Source organism: Antedon bifida, chromosome 3, assembly GCF_963402885.1.
Source record: "Antedon bifida chromosome 3, ecAntBifi1.1, whole genome shotgun sequence".
Lineage (NCBI taxonomy): Eukaryota > Metazoa > Echinodermata > Crinoidea > Comatulida > Antedonidae > Antedon > Antedon bifida.
In genome coordinates, this window is record NC_136228.1 from 10,143,683 (window position 1) to 10,161,319 (window position 17,637).

The 17,637-nt window shown below is 34.4% G+C and overlaps 1 protein-coding gene across 1 annotated transcript; it reads right to left on the reverse strand.

Annotated features, from left to right (window-relative positions):
* Window positions 1-313: 313 nt before the first annotated feature.
* On the reverse strand, window positions 314-15,606 carry LOC144838523 (ATP-binding cassette sub-family C member 4-like). The gene is made up of 30 exons (XM_078693921.1): window positions 15,541-15,606; window positions 15,331-15,412; window positions 14,527-14,637; window positions 14,143-14,263; window positions 13,395-13,610; window positions 13,065-13,154; window positions 12,299-12,474; window positions 12,036-12,161; window positions 11,302-11,551; window positions 10,657-10,773; window positions 10,154-10,222; window positions 9,544-9,633; window positions 9,059-9,250; window positions 8,480-8,661; window positions 7,880-7,976; window positions 7,453-7,563; window positions 7,021-7,098; window positions 6,646-6,780; window positions 6,214-6,303; window positions 5,316-5,523; window positions 4,966-5,045; window positions 4,264-4,414; window positions 3,726-3,956; window positions 3,086-3,186; window positions 2,607-2,801; window positions 2,097-2,252; window positions 1,651-1,740; window positions 1,223-1,395; window positions 790-895; window positions 314-481 (listed from the first exon to the last, which is right to left on the reverse strand). The coding sequence occupies exons 2-30, from the start codon at window positions 15,402-15,404 to the stop codon at window positions 314-316; spliced, it is 3,984 nt and encodes a 1,327-aa protein (XP_078550047.1). The 5' UTR covers window positions 15,405-15,412; window positions 15,541-15,606.
* Window positions 15,607-17,637: the final 2,031 nt, after the last annotated feature.

Genomic DNA, 17,637 nt, shown 5'->3' on the forward strand with positions numbered 1-17,637 from the left:
CTGGTAGACTGATCACTCTCGATCTGAATCAAATCACTAAACGTTGCTAACAATCATTTGTACCTAGTTGTAAAAAGGACAATAATTACTTTCGTATTTTATCAAATATAAGTAATTATCTTCATTGTTGTGGTCTTTTAAATTTGATAATAATTTGATTTTAAATTTGATAATCGTTAGACGTCAGTCCTAATCATCATCCCAATCACCAATTAAATGGTTCCAAACGCCTTTCCTAATATTAACACATTACACTCGACTTATCAATGGGGATACAACGGTCCCCATTCGTTTAATGCCAGTAAATTGGCAATTAAGATGAATCCTTGTGTTTTATATCGTCGTGCAATTTAGCCATTTGTAGAAGTCGTTTCCTTTCTCCATAACTGAGTTTTTTCACCAATTTTCTCAAGAAAGACTTTCGTTGCTGTAGTAAGTTGTATGGTGTGTCGAATTCTTTAACCTCTCCGGCATCAAGAACCTTTGAAAATAATGAAAATAATAAATATTTTATTCTGATTATTATAAATGAAATTCTCTTTATTATGATACCTTACTATATATAATTGGGAAAAGGAATTATAATCGAAGATGGATGGCAGATGAAAAGAAGGCAGTGTTGGTTCTGCCAAGACAATGTGCGTTACAAAACTCACGAAAATTAAAACATCCGAAACGTAACGTGATGATGGCAGAATATGTGGGTAAATCTGGATGTTTGTCTAGATCTGGTTTTTTTTTTGACGAATATCAAGCCCAGTACATTTTTGAAATAATTCTACCACTTACCATTATTCTATCGGAGTCCATTACAGTGTGTAATCTATGGGCAACAGTGAGTACAGTGCAAGATTTAAACTGCTTTCTGATCGTCTCTTGTATCAAGGTATCGGTACTGTAAAATAATAAAATAGTCGAGTTTTTAGAACAATTTTGAAGAATCTTCTGATGGTTAGTGGAAATAAATAAATTATACGAACATTACAGCAAAAAGATGATAGCATATGGCATAGCAATTGCTCTGTCAATATAGTTTGACAAAATAAGTGTGATGTATCCAAATATGGTAGTGATATGCCCAAATATGGTATTTATATGACATTATCATGTCCATATATGGGCACATCATATTTTTTACATTAACTTTGATAGTATAGATAAAGCTTAAGACGATTCTTGGTCCATGTGTCTGATTATGCAAATGAAGGAAGGACAGACTTACTATTGGTCGACATTGGCAGTTGCCTCGTCAAGGATCAATATACGATTTTGACGCAGAATGGCTCGAGCAAGACATATAAGTTGGCGTTGACCAACACTGAAATTAACCCCGCCCTCACCGACGGACATTTCTAACTGACCAGGGCATTCACGAACGTACGCATTCAATGTTACCTGAAATGAAATTTAACATTGAATTAAATACATATATTACAACATACAATATTAGCCTAACTATATAATTTTATAACATACCGTACACGACTGTATCCTTACCATTTATCTTGATTGGTAATTACGTGCCTTTCAGTTTATTATTAGTTCTATTGCACGGTAAGTTCGATATAATGGTTCTATTTAATGGTTCTATTTAATATAGTAGTTCTATTGCAATAGCAGTGTTTTCTAAACTAAAAATCAATAACTTACACTTTCTAAAGCATTCCACATTTCAAAGTCAAGATATTCATTAAATGGATCTAAGTTCAGACGGAGTGATGTTGAAAAGAGAACAGGATCCTGTGAAAAAGAAAATAAGAAAATGTTATGAGATATATTACGGCAGTCGTCTCAATAGGCTCATGGGGGTCAGCCGTTTTCAAAATAACCTCAGCAATTATTTGTACGTATTATTTTTATTTTTTTATTTTATAGATAAAAGTAACTGCTTTGATAATACAAGTTTTTCACTTAAGCAAAAACATTTATAATGATGGCCCTTTTAGGTCAACAGAAAACACATCGGTCTAGAAACTATAAAAACGAGCTTCATCAAGGCAAATCAAAGCAAATTATCATTCTAAGCTTTGCTCTTTAAATCGATACATTTACGTCTAAACAAATACTACTACTGTAAGTACAAATTGTGAATTTACCTGTGGAATGATTGATATTTTTGTACGTAAATCATGAAGTCCAATGTTACTAATATTTATACCGTCGATGAGTATGGCTCCTGTAGGTTCCGCTGTACGGAATAAGGTCGTGATGATTGAACTCTTACCAGCTCCTGTTCTACCAACAATTCCAATCTGTCATAAAAAGAAACGAATATAAAAAGCTCGCATTGCTAGGCGATGTAACGTGGGTAGAAGTACTTTCATAAAGTAGATATAGGTACACGATGTGTTTGTTTGGTTTACGTACGTTTAGAAATCAAGGAATAACAACTATACCATCTGCGAGATTAGTAATATGAATTTGAAATTAAGTTGAAATAGGCCAGCTTTGGGACCATCACTCATAGAGTCCCCTGAATAGGAGTTGGTCGTGGTGTTTTACAGGAAAAGTGTGCCCACTTAATAGGGGTGTCCCCCAGAGTAGAGGTTAGGGGTGTCCCCCAGAGTAGGGCTTAGGGGTACCCCGACGGAGGGGTTCTACTGTACCTTCTCCTGACGGTGAATATCGAGCGTCATGTTCTTTAGGACGGTAGGTGAATTTGCCGAATAAGACAAGTATACGTGTCGGAAGCTTATTTCACCAGCAAAAGGCCAAGATGAAGGAGGTTTGGTTTCGGAGATTCGTAAAGGTGCTTCTGGCTTCAAGTCCGTGTATTCTAAGACACGTTCTACAGATGTCATCTGTAATAAAGTAATAGAACATACGGGTCACATGGCATGTGATGTCAGAAATATCTCAACTATCCTACATTTGGCAATGAGAAAAGTGAAGCACTTGCAGAAACAGAAAATTTTAAAAAAATGTATAAACATAGATGCATTGAACTAGAAATTAAGAAAATATTACAAAGACAAACAAATGCATTACCAACTTGTCTATTATTCTTTGCAGGACCACAATGTAAACACATTTTGTACCTGAAATCCTGGATATGTTAATAATGATAGTCATTTGGTCAACTTACCAGATTTTCTGTGTAGTTAGAAATGAAGAATACGTATTGGAAGACTTGACAAAGTAGTAAAGTTCTGCTTAGAATAATTCCAACCAAACCGGCATTCAATGCTAAATTAGAAACAAAAACAATCTACCGGATAATAAACAGGAAAAACACGATCCAATATGATGTTTTGTAAAACCGACAAGTGCAATAATCGACCTGTAACATTATAGGCCTAAATTGCAAGCATTTGATCCAATTTATATAATCCGCAACTGAATGTAATTTTTAACTTAAAGGACAACTTTACCGAGAATCATATTTTAACAACATATTAGAGATGTACATATGATTTCAGAACAATCGCGAGATTTAGGATATCGCCACACGCGCTCGCCGCAGCCTTCGCCATAAATTGCTGTGACGTCACAAGTGCATGGCAAAATCTACCTCATGAGTTTTCACTGTTGTTAATATACAAGAGATTGTTACCGCCACTTCAATTGCTAATTAGACCTGTATTAGGCCTAAATTTTCCAAAATGTTTAGTCTGGTATTTTTAAGAAACGCTTATTATCCAGATAGGCAAAAGAAACAATAACAATTTATAGGTTTATACTCAACCACAGTAATATTCAAATTAAGTATCAATGCGTTTACTTACTATCTTCAGCTAAGATACTTCCAAAGGACGTAAATATCATAAACAGGTTAATCATACAATAGAGCCAGACGGAGAAAACTCGTGTTACAGCTAAGTAGATGAACCAGACTTCGGAGTGACTGTCTTGAACCAGGTAAAAATTGTCCAAAAAGTGTTGTTGCATTTTATACGATCGTAGCGTTATTAAACCATCCATCGTCTGTGTCACTTGAGCAAACACGGGCGAACGCACTAAGAAGGAACAGTTGGTTATAGTAAGTAATGTGTAACATCAGTTTTAAGTTATTGACAGACAAATCCAATATTCGAAAATATAAGAAAATGAAGAATTGTCTTCATAATATTTGTTGAATTTGTCTTTAATTAACAAATAATAGAGGGATATGGCGAACAGACCATGGAGGTATCAAATTACTAATTTGAGTTGAGTATTTTTTTTAAATGAGGTGTTTATGTTAAAAGGCTAATTAAAATTCATGTCATCTTTTAAACATTTTCAACGCAATTTATATTTTCAAAATGTAAATGTAAAACTTACAAACACTTTCCCATCTTTTAACATCATGAAGCGTTGGTAATCCATTTCTTCTCATGAAATAAAACAGCACCAATAGAGGCAAAGTGATAAATATGAGGTACCAGTTAAGTATACAGTTGACTAAGATGATGCTGAACGTAAGAAGTATGGTCTGTAATATATAAAGATATAATCATTATTAACAATGATGATGATGATGATGACGTCGTCATGATGATGACGTCGTCATGATGACGAATTTGCGCATTATGATGGTTTTGCCCGTAGGTACTTCGGCAAGTCGATTTACCAAATGAATGTTATGATAATTCGTATTGTGGATACTAAATAATAATAATAATAATAAATTATTAGAATGGCTAAATGTGTTTATAAGTAATGGGATGATAATAGTGGAAACGATGTCTGCCAATCCGATAGTGTTATGTTTAAATGTGTATTCTGTGCCTGCTAGCTTTTGGGAGTTTTTTTTTTGCTAAACAATTCTATTAACACAAGAGCATCTTTTCTGGCATTTGTTATGTGGTGGGAATTATCACCTTGGACAGCTAATCAACTTGCTATTGTAATTATAGACAGCAAATTAATTATTATTGTATATATATATTGTATATATGAGAACTGAATTATTTGTGTCGAAAAAGTAAAGTGTTTTATTATTATAACAAAATTATTATTATAATTATTTTGAAAAAGCATTACCTGAATTCCATCGAAACTCATCTGGGGTAAAACGTCATCCATAATGCCCATATCTTTGGTAAAACGATTTAATATTCGGCCTGGGAAAACCAATAACATTATAGTTCAACAAAATACATTAAAATGTGATGAAGACTTGATAGAGCTTAGAGAGAAAGAGTCATTTCGACATTTTGTACAAATATAGGTTATATTCATCTGATAAAATATATTAATATACTGCACATTTATTGAGGTGTAGTTCTGGCAAATCACCATGGTTTAACTCTTATATTTTAATCAGTATCACCACTTTCTAAATGCAATTAACAATATTGGTTTGTTGGAAAATAATAACGTGGGTAACATACCGAGTGGGTTCACGTCAGAAAACAGAATTGGAGTTCGAATGACACAGTCGAACATATCACCATGTAGTTTTTTTGTCGCCGTTAAAAGTACGTAAAAGTACATAATTGCACGTAATACGGCCAATAACGAAACGCCTGCAATGAGCCCTATGAAGACATACGCCGAATCTACATTACTTAGCTCAATCCATCTGTATGGGTCCCCAAACTTAAAGAGAAAAGAGAATACATATTTTATAATTATTCATTCATTCACATTAATTCAGCAATATATATTTAGGGTGTTCAATACAATATTGCAGGGATCTTACAGAGAATAGTTTATTTTCTGTAGGCCTAGTCGTAAGACCCTTCTGAATGTAGAATGAAGCTTGGCTGTGTTAAGCTCTGTCTACACTATCAAACTATATGTGACAACAAATTTATATATATATATAGACATGATGATGCCATATCTCTACCATGTTTGGGCACATCACACTTTTTTGTCAAACTAGTTTGATGGTGTAGACAAAGCTTTAGACGGAAGAGTTGAATATGATGATTGACGATGATGATGATGAAGATAACAATAATAACGAGTATAATAATACTAATAATAGTGGTGATTTGTAATTATTACAAAGCAGTTTTGTTAAATTAAATATTTTTCTGATGTTTTGCATACTCCGGCACACTGTTTATATAGACATTCAATGGAGATTAGGAAGATATTGATACGTTAGTTAGGTAAAGGTATTTATTCTGGTCCTGAAACTGAGGGAATTCGGATTATGTTGACTGATGATGGTGATCATGCTTATGACTGGGATGAGTAAGAAGAAAAATAACCATTACATACAAAAAAAGTCTAATAATGGCAATTATTATGATAGCAATCAGGATGACGAAAACTTACCACGTCGTCCGGACATGTCACATTGAGGGTTCTGCATTCTTCTTCGTTGGACCAATGTGATACCCAAAAATCAGCAAATACATATAGAATCTATATAAAAGAATATAAAGCTCCATCTACTCTATCAAACTAATTTGACAAAAAAAGTTTGATGTGCCCAAATATGGTAATTATATGACATCGTATCCATATATGTGCACATGTTGCCACACAAAGTTTGGCAGTGTAGACAGAGCTTAAGACAATTCAAGTTTATTGTCCAATGTCTACCTAGAGAAATACTTATACAAGGGTGAATAATAAGTTAGTAAACTATATTATCTACCAACGAAGTAATTATGAGTCATTGACCTACTAAAAAAATATCTCAATCTTTAATATTTCTGAACAAAATCGATCTATTTATCAAATACTCTATTTTAGATATCTTACCTGAGTGGCAAGTATGGCCACTGTCATCAACAAAAGCAGGGGAGAGTTGCCGCCGGCACGAAAGAACCGTCTGTAAACTTTATAACTTATATGACCCTGAGCTAGACCTTCCTCAGAATCTTTATTTCTAGTGAGCTATAAAAATACAGGTACAGAACATGACATTTATTAAAGAATATAATGATAGAAGCTCTGGTGCATGGATTCATGTAAAAAGTGTTTCTCAATCACTGGTGGCCCAGATATATGCAGGTAGGCCTACATTGTCCGAGCCTCAGGTTCCCCGCCCACGGGGCATTATGCGAGAACCATTACTCAATGGGGAGTGAGCGAGCAAAGCAAGGGAACCCTCTTGTTATTTGTGAATTAACTTACTGGTGTCTTTTCATTTGCCTTGTCTTTACCGTTTGGAGTAACTGCACTGTCTATCAAAAACTTAGAAATGTCTTCTTCCTAAAATGATACGTACATCAATATACAGTCAATACTATGAATTTAAATGATGGAAGATATAGGCCTAATAATAACAGTTTGGTTAATTTGTAATAAACTTTAAAATAAAATAGGCCTACAACGGAAATTAAATGAACAATTCAGGTATCCTAGCTTGCTAATACGTACCTAAAAGAAACATTAATTTATACTGCATTACATATGACGCTTTGCATCATTGGTACAATGTCAAAAAATATTACGCTGTAACTGGCCTAATATACCATATTCCATGATACATAATTCACATGTGACGTAAATGTGATGGTGTATCATGGAATATACATTATTATACTGTAATACTTTATTGTTTACCGAGTGATCACTTGGTGAAAATACTTCCGCTTCTTCGTCACTTGTGACAGATGCTATGAAATCATCGGCATTTTTTATTTCATCGTACGTTCCCATCTGTTCAACTTTACCCTTAAATGAAAGCATTGTTCTTAATTAGAAATACCATGTTTTGTAAAGCTATCTATGAAAGTACAAATGCAAATGAATAGTTATGTTAAAGTTTTCTAGGAAAATGCAAATGAATAGTTATTTTAAAATAAGACTATAAATTATATTCGATTTGTTTACTAATAAGTGTTTAGAATTAGCGCAGTAGAACAAGTACCACTTTTGAATGACATCACAAGCAGATTTACACGAAGTTGTCAATTGTTTATAACTCAGATTAAATAGTAACTGTTCAGATAATATTGTGTCAAATCAGAAATGATTAAAATAGACTTACATTTTTAAGAAGCAGAATTCTATCTGCCTCGTGCAAATACTGCACTTGATGTGTTACGAGAATTCGTGGTTTTTCTCGGAGAAATCCCATAATGCATCTACAAATTTAAATCAATAGATTTTAGAATTTTAACACACACAAGATATTATTATAAGTGCATTGAAATGGTTCATTTGGGCTATAAGTATAAATATTAATAGCTGTGGATATGTGGTACTTATTTCATTTATATCATGAAAATATAGAAATATAATTTTAAATAATTTTGATAAAGAAGATGTTAGTTATGTTATTATACTGTAATTTTTATCCTCAATTATATACTCTAGGTTTATTTTTATTTTTTTTGTAATGTGTTTTTTGTGGGTCCCTGCGAGACAAGTTTTAAACTTCTAGAAGGGATCCATGATAATAATGACTACCTGCAATTACTGCTTTATCTATGTTCACTTTAATATCTTTTTTCTATTTTGTATATGTTCATTCATCATTATCTGAATAAATGTTATCTGAATCTGAATGTTTGGCTACGTGTTCAGCATATAGTGCAGATACAGACCCATCAAATAAAAGCACTCAACAATGTTTCATTATTCTTACTTATCAAAGATCTCTTTTCCAACTTTGGCGTCGACTGCACTAAGCGGGTCGTCTAAGATGTAGAGATCAGCATTTTCATATAGTGCCCTCGCTAGATTAACCCTCGCCTGCTGTCCACCACTCAGCGTTACCCCACGCTCTCCAATTTTGGTCATGTCTCCATCTGGTAAAATTTCCATGTCCTGCAAGAGGTTGAAGATCTAAGCTTACAACATTGTATGTGAATTCAATGTGATCTTTTGTATTTAAAAAAGTTAATATTACTTTTTGAGACACTTTAAACGATGTTTTGAGAAGAAACAAGCTGCCAAAGCACGAGGCGGATGTCTTTGACAGCCACTGTTGGTCTAATGTAGCATTGTCTAAGTTCTAGGCGGCGATTTGGTGTAACAAAACATTTTGGCTGCTGGTATACTTAGAAAACTGTATAAGGGTCAAAAGCCTAATATTGAAATAAGAGAATGAATAAATAAATAAATGAACAAATATACAACGTTGTAATCTATTTGGAGCTAGCGACATGAAACAGACTTATTGCAATTCTAATGTAGGCCTCTGTAATACTAAACAACACCTTACCCTTGAAAGAGCAGACACCTCGATAACAGTTTGGTAAAAGTCTTCATCATACTGCTTTCCGAAGAGTATATTTTGTCGTATGGTTCCAGGAAAAATACACGCTTTCTGAGACACGTATGCCAGTTTACCATTCAATTTGATTTGTCCGGTCATGTACGGTAATTCTTGAAGCAATGCTAGTAATATCGATGACTATGATAAAAGCAAAACAGATTATTAAACGAAATAGGAGCAATCTTCTTTCTTTCTTCGGCACGTCCCACTGGGCAAAGCCTCTCTCAATTGGTGCAGGTGTTCCTATTCATATCTTGACCATGCTGTGGTACAAGTCTGTCTGACAAGCTCATCCCTCCGTCTCGAATGAGGTCTATCCCTCTTTCTTTTCGCATATAACGGTTGCCACTCCGTTTTCAATAGGAGCAATGTTTACATTAAAACCAATATTTTTATGATCAACACATTATTAAAATCTTGATATAACTCACTTTTCCAGAGCCAACTGGCCCAATGATGGCTAGTAGCTGCCTTTGCCCAACTGTGAAGGAGATGTCATCGACAATAGGAGCATTCAATTTCTGAAACAGATTAAAATAAAAAATAATTATACGTCGTGTTTTCAAAATCATTTCGTTCTCATTTGCGGTCTCTGAGATCTAGATCTGAGTCTCTTCTTGCCCATATATTTCTTCCCTCCACTAAGTTTTATGGAAATCGTTCATTGTCTTCGGCATCCGTTTCTCTATAGAATGTGTGACCTATTGAAATCCGTCAGGCTACTTCCACCAGTGTCTTCAAATCTCTCCTCAAAACCCACCTTTTTAATTTGTAATTTTTCAAAATTTTCTGTCTTTGTAAAGCGCATTGAGGCTTTCAGCATAATGCGCTATATCAAGTACCAGTTATTATTATTATTATTAATCATTTTCAGTACCAATGAAAAAGCTCCAAATGTTTTTCTATTCTGAAAAATCTTCATATAAGTGTATTTTTCTGTACTATTTTAATCAGAATCAATAAAACTTCTAAAATTGTAAATACGCCTCTTGTTTCCTAAGTCTGTACTTTATTTACAAATATGCATTTAAAAACAATTACCTGGGAGACCATTTGTCCGTTCAGCATTGCTTTGCCGTTAGATAAATATTCAACGTTTTCAGATTGTTGCTGTTTATAAAAAGAAATTATTTCCATACAAATATTAGATAAAGCTGGTAAGGAGTTGGGTGGCCGAGTGGTTAGGACTGACAACTCCCAGTCCACTCAGCTGTAAATGAGTACCTGGTTGAAAGGGAAGATAAGGCGACGTGGAAAGGTACTGGCCACCCTACCACATAATGCCGAGGCTTAGTACAATAAACTCATTCCCCTACGTTCAGAATGAACACTGGACTCACCTTTACCTTTTATGGTAATGTTGTCAAGAAATTCGTTAATGGTTGTGTTAGGGCTTTCGTTGGGATTTTTTAAAGCAGATTTTGTGTTTAATGAGAGTGGAAATTATGTGCCTGAAACTCTAGACTTGATCGAATTTTGAATCGGTCGGGCTTTGGCAACATAACCATTTTAGGCCTAATGAGGATATTATGATAGTATCTTACTTCATTCCAGCTGCCACATAGATTTCTAATTGTGATGCTATGCTCAGAAACGTTTGTCACTTTCTTGTATTCTAACCCTCTAATTCTTTCGCTTTGTTCCTCCAGTAACATAAATTCCTGTAGCGATACATTACATTTTTTAAAAATCATTTTCTGTATGTCTTTCCTAAACACGTGACATAGAACATTATTTATTTCATCATGCATTGAGAATGTTCTAAATTTAAATATATTTTGTCCTATTTGGCGTTCCATAGCTGCATTAAAACAGCAATTTAATGTCAAATTTCAATCAAAAAAAATTATATTTGTACCAGCGATTCAATCAATAAAATGTTTGTACTTAAGAAAATGAACTCAATTATACAAGACTCAACCCACCCATTACACTCATATATTATTATTAGCAGATCAAGAAGGGCTAGACTGACACAGAAAACAATTTCCACAAACCGTTTCAGATTTTCAACACTGTATATGGAATGCAAGTTATTTAATCAAAACTTTAAAAGATAGTAACTTGTATACATTTATTTAAATATTTATCACTTTGTATTATTTAATGATCTATGGTACAAAACATATCTCAAAAGTAGACTTTTCGCTATTTTAAATTAGGCGTACATTAGGTAAACTATCTCTTACCTCAATTCTATCACACCCAACCATGCACTCGGACAACAGTTGGATGGCGTTAGGAAGAAAACGTAAAAGCGGTGTTCTAATACCGGTCATTAAGCTAGATATGACGAAAACAGAGGATGTGCTGAAGTTGTCCGTTGTTAAGAAATAAATAGTTAAGAATATAACTTCTAGAAGTCTATTGCCAATGTAGGCTATTGCAAGATTAATGCACTTCAATGTGGAGGCAAACATGATAGCTGCAATCTCAGACCTAGAAAATAAGAGTAATTGTTGTTTCAGTAAATACAATCATTTCATATGATATCCTGTAACGTTTTGAATTGGTTTTGTTTGTACATTGCCTTAGTTGGCAGGGGATGGTTAAGCACATCACAAGATGATAGTTGTGTGCAACTTCGGTTTTTTCCATTAGGACACACATTTTCAACTACTACTACTAGTAGTAGTAGTAGTAGTAAAATCATCCTTTATTTCAAATAAACATAATAATGTAACGATCATCCCAAGTCACAGCTTGAAGGACTAAGCATGCAGGGCAAGACCAGATAACAAATACAAACAATTAAAATAAGAAGGTAAAAATAATAGAAAACACATCCAAAAGGCGTTAAGAACGCATCTCTTAAATATATATAAAGGCCTATAAAGTCCACTCCGGAGGGCTTGCGTTCAGTGGGAGTAGGCTGGAGTCACGGACTGGTTATAGAGGAAAAAAATAAATCCCCGAAGCCTACCTTCGAACTTCTTTTACCATTCTTCCAAATGGTTTTTCCCAGGCATACATCTTTATTACCCGCATAGCTGCTAATACTTCACTCATGATTGTAATTCGTTTGTCTGTTATTGTTGCTGTTTTCTTCCTGTAAAATATAACGATCAAAATTATAAAACAAAATAAAAGATAAATCATTATGTTAAGCTTAAAAGAGCGTTCCCCATAACTGTTAAGGTTATTATTAAGATCTTTTGTTTAGTTCGTCGCAACCCAACGGCCTACCTGTAAATTCCGAAAACGACACCCAAACATGTTTGCAACGGTACGATAGCAAAGAATAGTATAACATATCCGATCATTACATATTTCCATTCAATGCCTATGAAGTACACCATTATAAACAACGAGATCACACTGTCTATAGGTCCTAGCCAGATATATGGAAAGGTCATGGCCATCTAGAATAAAATATAATATATATTTATTATTTATACAAGCATTATACCAAAAGTTAATCTATAATTAACACAATAAAATAGGAGGCACATCTGACCGAAAACAAAATCAGCGACTCATTTTAAGATCAAACACATTCTATTTCAAGCATCGATGGCAATTCTGAGTTTTTTAAAAGGTCAAAAAAAGAATATAAAATATACGATTTACAAATAAAATATGAATGTGCCCAGTCATTGATAGTAAACGTTAATGGCATAGAAATACAGGTTTACAGCCAATAACAGGACTTTCCAATTATGTAAAAATATAGGCCTATGTTAAGCAAATTATAAGCATTTTTTTTCTCACTCTGGTACCAGTTATTATATTATTATAATTTTATTATGTTTAATAATCAATAAATCAATCAATAAAAAGGGCAATATTAAAAAATGCAAATGTCACTTGGAAACATTACAAAATATTTAACATCTGCCTACATTAAGCTTGATGAACAAAAATTTATTAACGACTCATTTCCCAAGTGACCTCAAACGAATATATCTGGTAAAATATTATGATAAGAAAAATAAAATGGTATGTTTCTTACTAAATCGAACCGGTTGACGTCATTTGTCATCAAATTGTTGATTTGTCCTGATGAGGTTTTCGTCATTGCTGCGTTGCTTAACCGTAAGGCCTGATAGAAACATAAACAAAACACACTGTTACTAAACTAATACTAATAGGATATCTTCAAGAACAAACACACATGCCATCTCATTCCCCTTGAAAACGGAGTGTCTCACATGGTGGGTGTGGGGGGGGGGGGGGGGGGGGGGTGGATGTTCGTGTTTAATTTACTACTAGACTTTAAGGGCATTAATGCTTTTTTGCTATCACTATAGAGATACACTATCATTGATATAAATTAACATACCTTTTTATACATTATACCACAGCAGGCAATCCTAATTTTCATTCCGAACACTTGATTATAAAAGAAATAAAATTCGTGGATAACGTTGATAATAATTGTAATGATAGAGAGCAATCCGGCGTAAAATAGACCCTCGTTTAATGTGGCTGTTGAATCTACCTCGAAATAGTTTATTAGATATCCTAGTACAATTGGCTGTGTTAATTTTAGTCCCTCCTGAAAAAAAAGAAAATAATATTATTATACTGAGCAGTTGTTTCTTGTTATGATGATGATGTTTTCCATTAGGCGACCAATCTTTAAAGCTCTGTCTACAATATTAAACTTTATGTGACAAACAAATGTGATGTGCCCATATATGGACTTGATGATGTCATATCACTACCATAGGCCTATATATATTTGGGTACACAGCATTTATTGTCAAACTAGTTTGATAGTGTAGATAGAGCTTACTATACTAATCTTATTTCTTTCATGTACGTTTTGTGACGTAAAAAAATGCACAACAAATAATATGATAAACTGGTAGACTATAATGTCTCTAAATAAATCAAAATTGTTTTCAATATGTTTTCATTACACTAATATTATCAGTAGTATATATTTAATGAGCAATATTTGCAATAGCAAAAACTTCTAAGTCAGTATTTGAACACATCAAAATGGCAAGAAAACACGTTACATTCATTGATATGCGAATTATTTTCACACAATAATAAATATGTAAGTAGGCCTTTGTTGTTACCTCAAAAAACCCAATGACATTAAATATCATTATTTGTGGCATAAACGTCTTCACTATAGCTCGCCTCATACTTGGATTTTTCCCATACTTTTTCTCATTGTACAACTCTTCATTCCATCGCCTAGAAAACAAAAAAAACATACAGTACACAAACAAAATAAAATCGTTAACATTTATATTCATACGTTTCAATTTCCATACCAGCTAATTTATATTTGTGAGGTAGTCTGAGATAGTTACCACAAATGCATTCAGAAGATTTCAACAATTTTCCGAGTTGCATCATAAAACATGGAAGGAAATCCCCAACATGTAATTACTAACGAGACAGACATTTTACATGCATGTTCGTTTATCTCAGAATTAAGCAAAATGAATAAATACCTTCCTAGGCAGTCCACCAGATACTCCGATGTAAACTCAGGGGCAACGTTATCAAAACTGCTTTGTGTAATTTCTCCACGATAGCCAAGTTTAAATAGATACCAGGCCCAGCTGAAAATTTAAACAGCACAGAATCAATTAACCCTGTATGTTTTACCAACGAACCTATTAAGAACTGAACTCAACTTAAACAGCAAGAAACAAAAACTAAATTATATTATTTATCAAGCAAGTAAGATTTTAAGATTATAAGAAGTGATGTGATGTTAAAATGTTGAAGAACCAATTATGTCTGACTCTCGGGTTTTACACCATAATTGTTCTACATCAGGCAAATTATACCATACAAAAGTTAACACAAATATATTGAGAAACACGTACATCTTTATCCATTAATAACTATATAGATCATGCTATTACTTAGAAAATCACATTCTAATACTCTGCTCTCTACACTCTCTATACGATAGCCCATATATGGACATGATGATGTCATACCACTACTATATTTGAGCATATCACTGCCATATTTGGTAGTGTAGACAGAGGTTATTCAGGAAACATCCCCATTAAACGAATGAGGGAAATGTTTAAGCAGTATGGCCCCATTAAATGGACACGTTGCTGTGTACTGAAGGTATCTCTTTAATAAGGGTTCTACTGTTTTATAAGAGTATTCATTCACTAGTACTAGAGACTCGATCTTATTAAGCATGTCCGTATTATGAAGACAAGGGCATGTACTGCTGAATCGTCTTTTTGTTATGTTAAATGTAAATCAAAAATAAATGAAAGCAAACTTACTAAAAGAATATCTTTGATACAAAACTCCCTCGTTTGAAGCGGCTCGGCTTTAATTCCGCGTAACCTGCATCCATCTTACCACCTAAGAAAATCAATTTTAAATCAACGTGAATAAAAAAAGGTTTCCGTTCTCTTATAAAATATATAATATTCACTATAAATTAACAGACTATGTGTATATACCAGAGAAATCAGAAAGTCAAAAATCACCTTCTTCTTGTCACTGTCCACTGCTCGTCCTACTGTCGTGATCTATGGAAAGACTTTCTGCAAAACCTAAATATCACCAAACGAATAAAAATGCAATATAAGATAATTACCGAAAACGTAAGGTTCATTTTATGTTTTGCGGGTAGTGTTGTAAAATGAATGATTTTACTACACATGTGTAGTGTGACGTCGCAAAAACAATTTATATTTTGGGAAATAATAATTACAGTATTATTCTATTTTTTTAGACTATGGCAACTGATCGTTTTTACGTTTACGTTTACTACGTCCATCTTTACTCGTTTTATTAATAAACTGTTATCTATTCTGATTCGTCAGGGTTTTTTTAAATTTCATTCAGACACTAAATCCGTTTGAACTTTCACTTACATATACAACTGCAATTAATATTTTTATGACATATAATTAAAGACCGTCAGTTTTATATCTTTTATCACCGTATGATAATTCGTCTTATTTGCGGTATCATCCTCCTCACCACTATCATTGTAGACCTCATCCCAAGAACATCGTCTTAATAAATCGTAAGTAATTTTTCCGATAATTATCGCAGTTCGTATCACGCTACAGTAATAATTTAATCGTCTCCACACTCCATCACCTTATCATTCGCACAACCCTGTTCATCACCATCAACCCATCACATGCTTATTATTCACCTTCACCTTCATCGTCTCAATAACTGTCGATCGTCACTTTCTCATCAATCTGATCGATCGTATCACACTCCTATCACCCCATCGTCTCCACAACAGCAACCCATCACCTCATCATTCGTATCACCCTCCTCATCACCATAACCCATCACCTCATCATTTGTATCACCCTCCTCATCACCATCACCTCATCATTCGTATCACCCTCCTCATCACCATAACCTATCACCTCATCATTCGTATCACCCTCCTCATCACCATAACCCATCACCTCATCATTTGTATCACCCTCCTCATCACCATCACCTCATCATTCGTATCACCCTCCTCATCACCATAACCCATCACCTCATCATTCGTATCACCCTCCTCATCACCACAACCCATCACCTCATCATTCGTATCACCCTCCTCATCACCATAACCCATCACCTCATCATTCGTATCACCCTCCTCATCACCATAACCCATCACCTCATCATTCGTATCACCCTCCTCATCATAATAACCCATCACCTCATCATTCGTATCACCCTCCTCATCACCATAACCCATCACCTCATCATTCGTATCACCCTCCTCATCATAATAACCCATCACCTCATCATTTGTATCACCCTCCTCATCACCATAACCCATCACCTCAACATTCGTATCACCGTTCTCATCACCATAACCCATCACCTCATCATTCGTATCACCGTCCTCATCATAATAACCCATCACCTCATCATTCGTATCACCCTGTCATCACCATAACCCATCACCTCATCATTTGTATCACCCTTCTCATCACCATAACCCATCACCTCATCATTCGTATTACCATCATCACCATAACCCATCACCTCATCATTCGTATCACCCTCCTCATCACCATACCATCACCTCATCATTCGTATCAACCCTCCTCATCACCATAACCCATCACCTCATCAGTTGTATCACCCTCCTCATCACAATAACCCATCACCTCATCATTCGTATTACCATCATCATCACCATAACCCATCACCTCATCATTCGTATCACCCTCTTCATCACCATAACCCATCACCTCATCATTCGTATCACCCTCCTCATCAAAATAACCCATCACCTCATTATTCGTATCACCCTTCTCATCACCATAACCCATCACCTCATCATTCGTATCACCCTCCTCATCACCATAACCGTACCCATCAACTCATCATTCGTATCACCTTCCTCATCACCATAACCCATCACCTCATCATTCTTATCACCCTCTTCATCACATAACCCATCACCTCATCATTCGTATCACCCTCCTCATCACCATAACCCATCACCTCATCATTTGTATCACCCTCCTCATCACCATAACCCATTACCTCATGATTCGTATCACCATAACCCATCACCTTTTCATCATCCTCTGATGATTTATCATTCTTAT